The following is a 14,280-nucleotide window of genomic DNA, read 5'->3' as shown; positions in this document are numbered from 1 at the left end:
AGTTCAAAGAGCAACAGGAAATACATTTTCATTATATTTTTGGAGCATTTCTTTGGTCTGATTCAAAGACCTCATGGGTGGAGTCTGTCAGCGGTGTGAAAACCACCCAAACACTGTTTTGTGAACACAATTAACGAACAGAATCATACTTAATGCAAACACACCTGCCTGAAAGTGTTTTTAAGTTGACTAAAACAAATTTTTATGAAGTATCTCTATTAATTATACGAATTATATATTATATATGAATTATATGAAGACTATGAGGAGGACGTTATGACTTAAAATAAAGAAAATAAACCAAATTTATATGGACATATATGAACTGAAAACATTTATGGACTTTTTGGGCATGTAGGATGTCTTTAAAAATCCATTAAAAACACTCACAAAAAAGGCCACTTAAAGGACAGGTTCACATATTTTCATGTCTGTTTTAAAACAGTACTCTCATGCTCATATGTACATCGAATAAGTTGTAACTAATTCTCCACTCCGCAGCAAGAAAACACTGTCTGTGAACACAAATAGGGGGTATTTTGTTCAGAAAATAATTCTGGAAAACACTCAGTTGATTTGTCTAACTCAGACTGCTGAAGCCTCATGTTTTTCTCAGCTGAATTATTATGTTATTAGTGTTTTTGTATGAAAAGAGGTGATTACAGCAATCAATAAATCTTTCAAAGAGTATATGAGTATTATTTTGAGATAGATGAGAAAAAATGTGAACCGATCCTTTATTTGGGGAATTCCTTTCATGTTAACTGTTTATCAAATACCAACTTGGTGATTTTGAGACTTTTTATTTTACCTCATTACACAATTTTGTGATGTTTATAACTGATGGTCCAGCAATCAGCCTCTTTGTACCACTGAAGGGTTTCTATTCGTCTGACGTTAGTGAACATGAAGAAGTATAAACTGAAGCTGTTTCATTGAAAATAAAACGGACACTAAACATAATTTATTTGAAAAAAAAAACCCATTTATAGCAGTGATGATTATTCTGTAATTCTGTGTAAAATGTGGTTATGTCCTCTGAAAAGCGCCTCTTGCTGCTTTATTCAGGATTTCCGTACAGAAGGTTGACTGCCAAAATCCTTCAAATCCATTTAAGACCAAGTAAGACCAGATTTTCGGTGTTTGGTATTGTAAAAACACAATGTGGACACACTCAAATATACTGTTGAAAGGAAAGGTTAAACTCAAAGTGAGCTTTATTTTCAGTGTCTGTCACATATATCAAAAAATACAATTTTTGAATGGAACGAGTACTTTCCATTTCCACCTCAGGAGGTCTGCCAAAGAGAGTGAAGGGCCAGATTTGGAAGTGAACCAATTGTCATCATTCCTGTGACAGACAGCGTAGAATACTAATATGATGAATCTCTGCCACAGAAAGATTTCAGTTTGAGTAATGAAATCCTTTAACATGTCAAAACGTGTGCAGTTTTCACAGTTTATATGAGAAAACTTTAATAAATCTTGTTTACAGGCTCATGAGCAAAATGTCAAAACACCCATAAAGCATTTTGTCCTACTTTATTTTCTTCTTGGGCTGACAGGATAATCTCATCCTGCACAGTTCAAAAAGTGATTCTGTTACCCGTGAAACTGTGGAAAAGTCGACATACAGCTGAATTCATTTTAAAAGACTGATATCTTCAGACAAGCAGAGACAAACTCTGCACCATTGTTGCTTTACATCCAGAATTATGGACTGGTGCAGAGTCTGGGACGTGAATAATGCATCTGTCCATCCAAAAGCCATCTCCATCAGCGTCAACATTCAGCTCTTTGAAGAGGAGACTCCTGACGCAACAGTAAAGGCCTCAGTATGCTTCAACCGAAGTGCCTGTCGGATGGTTGTACAGCGTCTGAAACCCAGTCCTTCTGCACATCAGATTTAGGAGGGCTGCATCGGACAATTTCTATAACTTTCCAAAACTGACACATCGGACAAGCAAGCCCACGTCACACAATGATGGCAGAGTGAACTTCTCTCTCAAATGTACACTTTGTCATTTGGCCGATACTTTTATCCAAAGCAACATACAAGCGTGGAAAGACAATCAAGCATTAGAGGACAGTGACTCAAAAAGTACAGGTACAGATTCTCATGTAGCTGACAGTGTACAAGTGCAGTGAGAATTCTTGTTTTTTTTAAATGACTGAAGTAAGAAAGGATGCATAAGATCACACAGTTACTTCTGTCACATTTTGTGTGTACACCCAGTAAACCACTATGAATGTGCTTGAAGAGAGACTCTCTGAAAGTGAATGCATTTGAAAATCTTGCAGCTCCATATGATGGCGAGTATGGCCGATCGGAAGAAGTGAAAAACACTTTTGCCGACGTGGTTGACATCTGGTTGAACAATGTTGTTTGGAGCGGACTGACACCTTTATAGCTCAGTCCTGGAGAAAGGTGAAAGACTATCAAACCTTTATGCATGGAAGAAAACAGGTGCTCCAGCCTTGCTTTTTTTTTTTTAAACCACTTTTTATGCATTCGGTAAACTTAGCAAGTTTATAGACATCCAGCTGATGCAGAGGAATGTTAGCATTAATTTGGAGTCATGTTTCTGGCCACATAGTCATAAATTCAGTATGTCTTTTAGCTCTGTTTTGCTTCCTCCACCAACATCTGAAGGAAATAGCTGGTGAACATAGTGGAGCATTTAGCTGCTAAGTGCTCCAGTATGTCCACCAGCTAGTCACTAACAATGTCTGTTTGGCACTGGGCTGGTAGCGTAGGGTTGGCTTATCAGAGCTTTCTTCTACTAAATCTGCCTGCTGCGGTTAAAAACAGATCTAGAAGAGCGATGAGAATGAGTCAAAACAGTAAAACTGATGGAGATGAGTGACATTCTTTCACTGGGCAGAAATGAAATTTCCAGAATCTGTTTGAGTGTCGGTCTGCTTGATTGACATTTGGAAAGATCAGAGCTTAGAATCTCCCAGTGGAAAGATTATAATCACAAACTGTGGTCGGTATTCATTTTTTTGTTTGAACTGTTCATCAAAGGGTTGTGATTTAACTCTCTGGACAAAGTAGATGGGCAGCTCTCCCAGAAAAAGCAGCATGCGACCTAGTGACTCATAGGGTCCAACATTTGTTTGAAGCTTTTCTGGCAACACGAAAACTCCAGCGCGAAGGAGGCAACAAGCCATCCGACTTGCGCACAAACTCGTCTTATACGTCTGTGTGGTTAGTGGTGGTTGTCAGGATGGAAAAAAGGGCACATTGTGACACAGCAGAGCAGAGCAGAGCAGAGCACCATTACTACAATCTTTGTGATCATCATCCTACACTCTTGTAAAAAAAAATCATTTGGTGTCAAAGTTGTTCAGATCAGAATATTCAAAAAGTCATCACTTCATGTCAGCTGCAAACTAGAGGATGAAAAACTTAAAAATATTAAATCTACTGTACACAAAAGCTCCAAATGTATCAGTGAATATGACATGTGAGTTAATTGTTTCCAGAATGCAGGTTCTGTCAGCAATATAGAGTCAATTCACCTGAATTACACACACACACAAAACATTCTCACTTACTAATTCTCTACTGGCATATATCCATAAAGACAAAGTTCATTCTTGACCTTGGAAACAGCAGTTAAGACAAAAAAAAACCTCATTTCAAGGCCCATTCAGTAGCTACTCTGGATCTTGTGAGGTTTGGATTTATTTTCCAGGTCAAGACTTATCTTGCTGCATCAATAAATGGAGGTGACTGTTAGTGTAATTTATTAGATGGCTGAAGAGCAGTGCTTTGCTGCCCTCTCTGGTTGAAAGTTTCAAGCCTGTGTTGCATAGCCAGACCGGACCAACAAAGCTGAGATGTTGTAGTATGAATAGTTGGCTGGATCAAATAAAGGAGCGGGGATGTGGGTTTACCAAGTCCCCGACCTGCAGCTTCCTCTGACGCTCTCTTCCCACAGCAAGCCAAGACAGGAAACAGTTAAGATTTAGGAATAAAATAAAATCTGAGTAGGTGAGACCAAAGAAAACAAAATGGTAACAAGGAGTTCATCAATCAGCACTCAGGCCAGCAAGTGGATGACAAGCATGTGAAGCACATATGAGCCACGACCTCTAAACTGTGAGATCTCAACACCTCACTGGTGTTACTGTTTTGGCATCACAACACTTGTTTCAACACAGACCCACACCCAGCCCAGTGATGTAAGTGGTCAGAAATGTGCTCTGTTGCACCTGTAACCACACCTAACAGTGATGTTGTGGGTGATTCACTGCAGCAAGGTGAGAAGTTAAACCACTGGAGGTCAGCAAACACAGGATTTTCAAGGGGAATCAAATTACTCTTGAAGTTCTTTTAATAACATAAAAAGTACATTAACATCTCTTTGATCTGTTACTCAGGATAATCCACAGACCTTCCTGTGAACAGTTTTCATGAGGACTAACTTCTACTGAAGAAAATGCTCCCAATGTTTGACAATATGTTCTGTGGATAGTTAAAAGTTTATAGAAAGACATGTTCCTGTTGAATTCTTTCTTTTCATTATGTTTCAATGCAGTGAGCACAAAATCACCCCGACTGCACTGGGGAGGCAGAAGAAATGTCAGATATATCTCAAAACTTGGGCAAACCTGAGTTCTTTGTAATTTTGGTGAACTTGCCCTTTATTACACAGCACTTTCTGGTCTTGTCCACTTAAGAGACTTTGAGTTTAATTGGTTATTGATCCCCGTGCTGTTATACCCTCTCACTTCATACAACTTCTCTTTCCATTTACTGATTCATGCCTCCAGTGGTGTGTGGGAGGTGCTGGGCGAGCAAGCTGCTAATCAAGTTGTGAGGACTGTAATCGTCAGGAGCAGGAGGTCATTTATGCTCGGAGATTTGAGTCTTGGCCAAGCATGTGATCGGGCTGGTGGAGAGTTCAGAGAGGACTCATCTACTTTGGACTGTGAGGATGGGGAGTGTGTGAATCGTCAGGATGGCAAACCGCCAAAGAGCTGAGGGAGGAGGCAGAAAATGGAAATATACAAGAAACTTGGAACTGACAAGAGCTCAAGTATGAAAAAGGAAAAAAAGAAAAACGCAACTGATGGTTATTTTCGTTATTGATTGACAGACGAATACATCAATTTTACATGTTAAGATCAGCCTATTCGTTACAGGGAGTACAACCCGGTCTGTGAAATTAGTTGTGGAGGAGCTTTGTCAGATATAATTTGTCAAAAATAACCTTCATCAGGGTCATCTGGGCTCGGACGCTACAAATTTTAAAAAGAAAGTCTTTGGTATAAACTTGGAGTGCAGAGTTTGAAAAATGTAGATGTTTTCCAGGTAGGAAGAGTCTAACGAAACAACTCTAATGTTTTACACTATGTGAAGTGTAGGATTCAGCAGTTTTGGGGCTTGACCCATAGCTTCTGCTGCATCAACTTTAGCCTTTCAGCAGCGTAGCCCTACAGTCGAAACTGAAATATCTCAACTACTACTTGACAGACTGCCATAAAACCTCCTACAGACATTCACAGCTCCCAGATGATGAATCCTAATGACTCTGGTGATCCCCTAACTTTCCCACTAGCAACACCCTGAGGCTGACATTTCGGGTTTTTAGGAGGATTTTCTCAGGAACATTTAGACAGTTGCCAAAAATCTTGTACAGACATTTATGGTTAAGGGTGATCCTTTGACTTTTCTTGTTGCGCCACCATGAAGTTGACATTTGCGGTTTTTCCAGTGAAATGTCTCCACAACTATCAGATGGACTGTAATTAAATTTGCCTTGAGTAACGAGAGAAACTTGTTTCTTCACAGCTTATATGCGATTCCACCGATATAATCAGAGCAAAAAGCCGTACAAGAGACCTCTTTATTGAATTTATTAAGTTGTATTCAGACACTCAAAACTGATCAGCCCATCACTAGTAATGCTGTTTTACATCATTAAAATTCATTGAGCTGTAAGAGAGACAACCAGTTAGGTTAATTATGCTACCTGCTTACAGCTGTAGGTTAGCAAGTCCAATACAGTCCGTCATATAAAATCGAAGGGCAGTCATTAATTAAAACATGATCAACACTGTGCAATGCAATAAAAGTTCCTTTCAAACATGACCATGGACCATTTCTGAGAAAAAGTAACAAGACACCAGAGAGAGGGATTTTGTTAATAACACTACATATACCTAAAAAGACCAACACTGCTTAACATTTGACCAGTTTGTGACAAGGTCTAGAATGAAAATTAAAAAAAAAAAAAAAAAAAAAAAAAAAAAAAAAAAAAAGAGAGAAATGAAAAATAAAAGCAGACCTATATTGAACTGTACAATTGTTCGGAATCTCTAGATAAATTTCCTGGTGAGCTCACAAGCTCTGCAAGCTGTACTAAAGGAGGAAGAAGACAACATTGCACCCTATAACAACATTAGAGTATATTTTCCACAGACTTGTGACAATGGGTAGTAGTCCAATTTTCTTTTTGTGTGCCGTATGAGCTCTATTCTAACAAAAAAAAATAAAAATAAATGATCCCCTTTGATTCAGATCACCCAAATTGATGCAGGTTGACTACTGGCCTGAACAGAAACAGAGCAGATAACTAACAAAGAGTTTAACATAGAAATCGTCGTATGTTCAAGTCTTTGCGAGACAATTTCACAAAGCAGGATGTTCCGACAGTCTTCAAGTTGGTTTTTCCTTTTTTCCAAGCGAAACCGTTATCAGTGTCAGAATTTTAACATCTGTGATAAGACTCTTGAAGATGCTGCGACATGAAAGCATTTCGTTCGATAGCAAAGCTGAATTTACAAAATCCTGTCATACCGGCCTCACGGTGGCCTGCGGGTGTCATTTCCCGGTCTTCCTGCATGTCACAACTCCACGTTTTTTTCCCCCCACACCATGAAGACTGTTGTTTTAATATAATGTACGGCAACGTGACATCACTCTACAGATGAAGATTAGTCTCCACTTTTTTTTTTTTTTTTTTTTGCTTTTAATAAAAATGACAGTGGTTGCACATAACGGGAAGCCAGAGCTGTTTTTCTTCTTTAGACTTTTTCAACCTTTTCAAAATAAAAACAGGACAGTAACAAATTTATTTTTCTTGCACTTTTTCATTAGGGAGCCTTGGATAAAGACGTCTTCTTGAGTAACAGATGCGGAGATGGAGGGGTGGTGGGTGGGTGGGGGGGGGGGATTCTTGCTTTGAACTGTCTTGACTCACAGTCTGAGAAGCCGAGCGTCTCAAGATGGGAACAATTTGGTTTTCTTCTGATTGTGAGCAAAACTTAAAACCCGCACAACAGTGTATTTATTACAGGCAACATCATCATCATCATCATCATTCACATCCAGTCGACCCTGTGAAGTGACAAATGAGGCTACACCTTCTCATCAGCAAATCACTCTCAGGAAAAAAAAAATTTCACACACGACAACAATCACACGTTCACAGGTTTCACGCTCGCTCATCTTTCTTTTAAAACGGGGGTTAGTCTTCCAACTGAATAAAAGATAAAAATGTGTGTGTGTGTTTTTTTTTTTAGGCGTTGTAGTGATACATGCATCCATTATACTGATATACACTTCTTAAAAAAAGTTAAAAAAAAAAAAAAAAAAAACGAACATCAACAAAAAAAAAAAAAAAAAAAGGTATTAGAAATGCAGCTATACAGAGTCTTTAGCTATTCCAAGGGGGGAGTGAGGCTGAAGGTCAGGTCTGACGTCAGGAAGCCGAGGAGCCCGATGTCCAGATGTTGTTCAGTTGGGAGGGGAGGGCAGAGGGGGGCGGGGTGGGGGGGGGTACGTGTGTGTGAGTGTGTGTGTGTGTGTGTGTGTATATGTGTGTGTGTGTGGAGGATGAGCAGGAAGAGCTGGGTTAGTTACTGCAGCAGGGACGGCTGGTGGGCTGGGCAGTCTCTGTCAGGTCCACTCCCCGGTTCCGCCCGCTGCTGGCTCCGGCAGCTTGAGGCTCGTTCTTGGGTAGCTTCTTCGCTGTAACGACATAGCGAAAAAGATGAGCGACGGCGTCGCCGGAAGTGATCGGATAAGCCGGGGACACGAGCCCACCTGAGACGACACGCGCTCAGATGACACCAAAGTCATTTTAAAAGATACTTACATGGGACAATAACAGTTTCCAGATATTATCCTAGTTCTTTCCAACAAATAAAATCATCAAAGAGGACTATCTCCCTAACAATACTGGATGGTTGAGGCTGATAATGATATCAATATTTTAATAAGATATATTGATACAATCTATTGGCCAACAATTTCTTTTGTTCAACATTTTTGATGAAGATCCCTTAAAAAGCTGCTGCACATCCACACAGGTGTTTGCGATCACTTTGTCTAATTAGACCTCTCGTCGGGTGAAAGCTGGGTGAAGCTGTGCTGAGAATTACAAGATGTCACCAAACTCTATGAATCAATAACAGCGGCTCCGCTCTCTAAAAACCCCACCGGCACAGCGCCGGTTTGGCACGATTTTCACTCCAGTTCAGTTTGGCACACGAAACGGTGAGATACGCCGAGAAAACAAAAACACCACATGTACCGACAGCGTGTTAAAACAATACGGATTAAAAAACACTGCCTGTAGAGGCTGAATCCAATTACAAAAGTATTACAGAAAGTACAGATCAGTGTTGTTCTAATAACCTTAATTTATTATTTTTGTCATTAATTATCTTTTACAGTTTTAATCATCCGAAAGCACACAGTGTGATGCTGGGAGTTGGCGGCGTATCAACATCCTTTTTGAGACAGCAAACAAAAGAATTTCTGGGAATTTGTAGTATTAATATATAAAGACAATTAAAACAAAACCACAATCAGATACATATGAATCAGAGGCCACCACATGTTTCTACTATGAGTTCATGTGTTTACAGTTATCTTATCATGAAGCGACATCTCTTCGTTTCACTCCCTGCACACCAACGGCTGGTCTGTACTGTCAGGGCTCTAACACTCAGACAGGTGATAAATTGTTTAGTTTATTTTTTAGTAGGATCATGAGTCAAACATCACATCATAATTATTAAACTCTATTTTAAGTAAGTATTTCAGAAGAGACACTTACCGATGGCCATGAATATCTCATTCACGTTCATAGAGGTCTTCGCTGACGTTTCCATAAAAAGCAAGCTGTTATCATCTGCGTATGACTGTGCATCCTGTGAAAGTGAAACCGACATTAAGAGATATTTATTAACAATGACGTTAGTTACCTCCTAGTTTGCATAGAGCAAAAAAAATTAAGCGTTGAGGATGCACAGTTGGGATTTCCCAGGCATCTTTTAAATGGATCAGTATTGGACATGTGAAGCCTGATTCATTTTATGAGCTTTTATATTTATCATGCAAGTGATTCCTTAAGTTATAATAGTTAATAATTATATTAAATAAGCAATGTTCAGCATTTGAATCGTTAGCTTCTTTGTATTGTCTGTTGCTGAGTTGTCAAAAAAAAAAACTTGAATAATCATAGACACAACTCCCAATTACTCTAATGATTTCTGCGGCTGTGTTCACATCCTCCACTTCATTAATCAGGATCTCAAGAACACAAACCTGGAAGTCCAATGCTCTCTTGTTAGCGAGGTCAGCCTTGTTCCCAGCCAGGGCTATTACAATATTTGGACTGGCTTGTCTCTGAAGCTCTTTAACCCAGTTCTTCGCCCGTACAAATGACTCCTGGCAAACAGAACAAGGAGGAAAGAGGATGGGGGTGGAGGTGGAGGTGGAGGGGGGGGGTGTTCAGTTAGTGAAAATAACAATAAGACCCATGTGATGGCAAGATGAGGACAACCGGACAACCTCCCCATGATGTCTGGCAAGGCTTTTGCTAATCTTTTGATTGAGGTCCAAGATAACAGACTTACAATGATGCTTTTGATGAAATATGAAACAAAATGAATGTCCTCAGGTACGCTTAAAGCACTGCTTGTACGGTACGGGAGACTGGCTTATGCTATACAGACGTACACACAAGAAAAAACATGGGTGCCTGTTCTCCGAGCTTTGAAGACTAGGGACTCTCTTAATTCATGACCTTGTCTTTAAAAGATCATCTACTGCAGTAAAAACTCCTAACGAGTTGAGTAGAAGGTGTCAGAGGGTGCTTCATACCCGTCTTTGCTTTGCTTCGTATATCAAAGTTAAGCTGAACCAAATTCAAGAGGATTCACAGCTGATAGTTCTGTTGACATTAAAAGGTGCCCTGGGGAGTTTTCTAGTGAACAAACACGGTAGTTACAGTATATTTAAATTCAGTGTTTCTCACCAGAATATATTGTGTGCATCATTAAGCTCCAATAAATGTGTTGAAAGCGTTTCCTTCCTCATGAAACATCTGCAACACTGATTTTTTTTTTTTGTGCTTTGTTTTCATGCATGTTTGCTAAGCTTGTGGTCTTCTTCTCACTGCCTTTGTAGGCGTTTCTTTGTGTGTGTTACCGCAACCAGCCTCTCTCGTACTGTCGAATAACGTGAAACAAGTGGCAGGAACGTGTATTGCACTGCCTGCGTGCATGTGTTTGTACAAAACATTGCTCCACGATGCTACTAGTGGTGAAAAAATCCACAGGGCATCTATGAATATGGTCTTTTTTTTTTCTCATCCTTTATTTGTGACTTTTTAGTAGCTTTTCACACCAGTCATGAAATCTCACCTCATTTGTTATATCATAGACCACGATGGCTGCCTGGGCACCTCTGTAGTACATGGGAGCCAGACTGTGGTAGCGCTCCTGACCAGCTGTGTCCCAGATTTCAAACTTGACTGTTGTGTCGTCCAAACATACTGTCTGAGTCAGGAAGGCAGCTGCAGGGGCACAAAGCAGAGCGACCAATGATAAATGGGCCCATAACTACTGCGGTACACGAAATGTGTTTTTGTGAAGATAATAATTAAAAACCAATGCTTGAGACACAAACAGAAAGATTATCTGGTTGATTTAGTCCAGATTTCCACATTTGGGAAAACGGATACAAAGTAATATCAAACACATTTTATTATGTACATCCAAAATCTGGATGGATGCTGAAGCATTAAAGGGGGACAGGAAACACACATTTTTTAACCATTCCAGTTACGGATTAAAACAGTCTCTCTTTTTCTATATCTATTATAATCTTTTATTTATTGGTTCATCATTGTATTTGAACACATATCAATTCACACTGGACAACTCTAGCTGTGCTGTTGTCTTGATCTTCCCTTATCATCCAGTCTGAGCAGGTTTACTCTCTGTGATCTGTGTTTTCTAGGATTTTACAGGTGTTTCTCTGGTCAAAGGTGAGTCTGAAAATAGCAAAGCATTGGAACGGATAGAGTCTGATTCAACCTTACAATATCCAGTATGCAGTATGCAGTATGTTTGCCACCGCGCGATGAGGGTAAGATTATGCAGATGATAAGCGACAGCTTGAACGTCACATGAGCCGCTGGACATACCAGGAACCAGGAATGGATGTCTGGGAATTTACCTAATTATTCTACAGTTTTCTGCTCCTGTTGGCGATTCTCACATTCTGCACCTCCACTTATAAACTGAAAACACATCTCTTCATTTCCCCTCGCTCTCCCTTAATTGAATCATGTATTCTTTTCCACCATCCTGTTTTTTTGGGTGTTCAACAACTTTTCAACCCATTTCCTCTGCTTCTACTAATATTTCCTATACTCTGGAACGGGAGCTATAACTCTTGTGATGACTGTTTGCTTTGTAGGCTTATGTTGATGATCTATTCAATGCTTAGTCTCCCGATATAAGACTGCCAGCATAGTGAAACTGTAAATAAAAGTATGTCAGTATGATTTTGCAGGCTTGTTCACAGAAGAGAAGCGAAAACACAGGCTTATGTATGCGCATACCTCCGATTGTGCTCTCTTGGAATTCGTGAAACTGTCCCTTGACGAAACGGAGTACGAGACTCGACTTCCCCACTGCCGACTCTCCTAAAAGCACAAGTTTGAACTGGCAGATCTTGTTGCCTGCGTTTGGCCCATTGGGTCGTGTAGCTCCGCCTCTACTTGCCATGTCACACTCTCCGGTCTCTTCCTCTGGACGCTGACGTGCTTTGGAAAACTGTGGAAAATACCTGAGCACGAGAAAGAAAAGAGAGCCAAGTGTCGATGTCACAAAAGGAAATCAGGTAGGAGATTGTTTTGGTTAGAATTTAAATTCGCAGGTTTGCCGTGTTTATTGGAAAATCACCAAACACAAATAATATGATACGTTTTTTCCTCTCTGTAGGTAAATGAGCCTGTAACACCATGGTCATAGCACAGAGGACATCAAGCCCGAACAGGCAAAAGCTATTTTAACAATTATGTTTTATGTGAAAAATTATACACAGGCCTCTGAGAGAACTGAGGTAAACAGGCAGGTGCATGATAGAGCAAATGCCTGAGTAGGTACGCTTATTACTGTACAAAAGTCTTGTCCAGGGTTGCATCTCATCATGATATGAGTAACCCTCCAAAAATGTAAAATGCACTAATGCGGCAAACCTGGTCAATATTATAATTGCCATTTCTTATAATAATTCATACCTGTGTTTTGTTTACTCAAGATCATAGCTGACAAAAATGAATATCTGTACTGAGTGGATTAATGACTGTGATCATATGTCAGAAACACTTCTGAACAGATTTATGTGTTTTGGTTGTAGAATGAGGGGAATAATGAGGGATTTAAATGTTGTAGTTTTATGTTTATGTTATGTGTAGTTTTATTTACAATGCATATTTTTTAAAACAAGCAGTCAGAATCTGGAGGCCAAATGTCACAGATGTCACATTAACAACAGTGGGAAATACATTATGCTGTAGTTCATTAGACACTGAGTAAACAAAACAGTTTCATATTAGTTTCCGCCTAACTTTCTTTCCTCTTCAAACAATAGCTGGTTGCTTGCCATAGTAACCAGTTAAACAAAGTGTAACAGGTATGGCAAAAACATACCAGAGTTTGGCAGACAGTGAAAGTCGTATTTCCACCCTGACAGTAACGCCAACATTTTGGCAACTGATGTCACACAAACATCTGAGCTGCTGCTGGTAAAGTTACCGCTGTTTTCGATCTGTTTAACTTCAAGCAATGACAGAAAGTTGACCAACTGGTGCACTTGTAAAAAAAAAAAAAAAAAAAATCTGTAATAACAAACCTCTGGCAGCTCTTGCCTGTAGCTTTAAGTAATGTGAAGCAGACTGTTACAAAGGGGATTAGTATGACACAGGTATGAGCATATATGTGGGAATATGGTTCAAGGTTAAATTACAGGCAGTTTCGGTATGCGTGGTTCTGTAAAATTGAAGGTGAATAACAACAAACCATATTAACCGGACAATAACAGATCTGTAACTTAGACATTCCTCAATACTACCATCCGAGTATACAGAAAGTACCAGTCCAAAAATAATTACTGTCAACGTCGTCGAAATCGCGTTACGACACACAGTTAACCACAAATAACCTGTTATGTTGTTGTTGACTGGCAAGAATTAGTAACGAATGCTAGCGTTAGCAACATAGCTAGCTGGTAAGTTCAGAATGTTTATCCTAAAAAAACGATCTCTACCTGTAATAAAGCATGATTTAACATGTGTAGGTTAAATATGGGTAGTATCGGACACACCGATCTTAAACACAACACATCTGCCATGTATGTAGGCTAACGTTTGGATACGCTAAACACAGATGATGCAGGTTTGGGTGTGTACAGCTAGTGACAGCTAGCTACCGTTAGCTGTCTGACGTTAATTTAGCGAACTGCCGTGCAAATCAGTGGACTAAACAGGGTCTCTAACATTCATTATATTATACATATGTCCACATTAACGTGTTAATAATCCAAACATGACAGCTGATGCGTATTCGCTTGTCGTAACCTACCACGTTAAGTTACTGTGCTAACTAGCTTGGCCCTTTAGCTGTGGCCGCATCGGGAGGAGCCCTCCGGTTAGCGACTAGTAGCTCCTCACTTACCCAAAAGATGAAGCCCGTTAACGTGACTGTTGTCTCCAGAACAATATTTGAAGCACTTCGGCGTCCTGTTCACAGTGTGTCGAGAGACCAGCCAGCTGCTATGACGTTAGATTTCATAAGGCTCCGCGATGTCCCTCTCCCACTTCTTTCAACTTCCCTTTTCGCATTGTACGAAGGATGATGACAGATCGTATGACTGGAGCTGACAATCTGCCTACGTAGCAGCGCGACGGACCAATCACGTGTCAGGATTTATTCCCAATTTACTGGTATGTGCCTCCTCATAAAAAC

General features: G+C 39.9%; 1 protein-coding gene across 1 annotated transcript; it reads right to left on the bottom strand.

Annotated features, from left to right (window-relative positions):
• Nucleotides 1–5,844: 5,844 nt before the first annotated feature.
• Nucleotides 5,845–14,199, bottom strand: rab5ab (RAB5A, member RAS oncogene family, b). The gene is made up of 6 exons (XM_044359867.1): nt 13,990–14,199; nt 11,874–12,100; nt 10,669–10,820; nt 9,569–9,691; nt 9,078–9,171; nt 5,845–7,984 (listed from the first exon to the last, which is right to left on the bottom strand). The coding sequence occupies exons 2-6, from the start codon at nt 12,037–12,039 to the stop codon at nt 7,869–7,871; spliced, it is 651 nt and encodes a 216-aa protein (XP_044215802.1). The 5' UTR covers nt 12,040–12,100; nt 13,990–14,199; the 3' UTR covers nt 5,845–7,868.
• Nucleotides 14,200–14,280: the final 81 nt, after the last annotated feature.

The sequence above is a fragment of the Thunnus albacares genome, chromosome 8, assembly GCF_914725855.1.
Source record: "Thunnus albacares chromosome 8, fThuAlb1.1, whole genome shotgun sequence".
In the NCBI taxonomy this organism is placed as follows: Eukaryota; Metazoa; Chordata; class Actinopteri; order Scombriformes; family Scombridae; genus Thunnus; species Thunnus albacares.
Note: the sequence above shows the minus strand (reverse complement) of the source record. Positions and strands in the feature narration are given on the sequence as shown.

What these genes read in the sequence shown, in the direction of transcription:
- rab5ab (XM_044359867.1), bottom strand. Translation starts at nt 12,039, where the DNA reads ATGGCAAGTAGAGGCGGAGCTACACGACCCAATGGGCCAAACGCAGGC. An exon ending in CCAAGAGAGCACAATCGGAG is followed by an intron (nt 10,821 to 11,873) that starts GTATGCGCATAC and finishes GTGCCCCTGCAG; the next exon opens with CTGCCTTCCTGACTCAGACA. An exon ending in AGAGAGCATTGGACTTCCAG is followed by an intron (nt 9,172 to 9,568) that starts GTTTGTGTTCTT and finishes TCACTTTCACAG; the next exon opens with GATGCACAGTCATACGCAGA.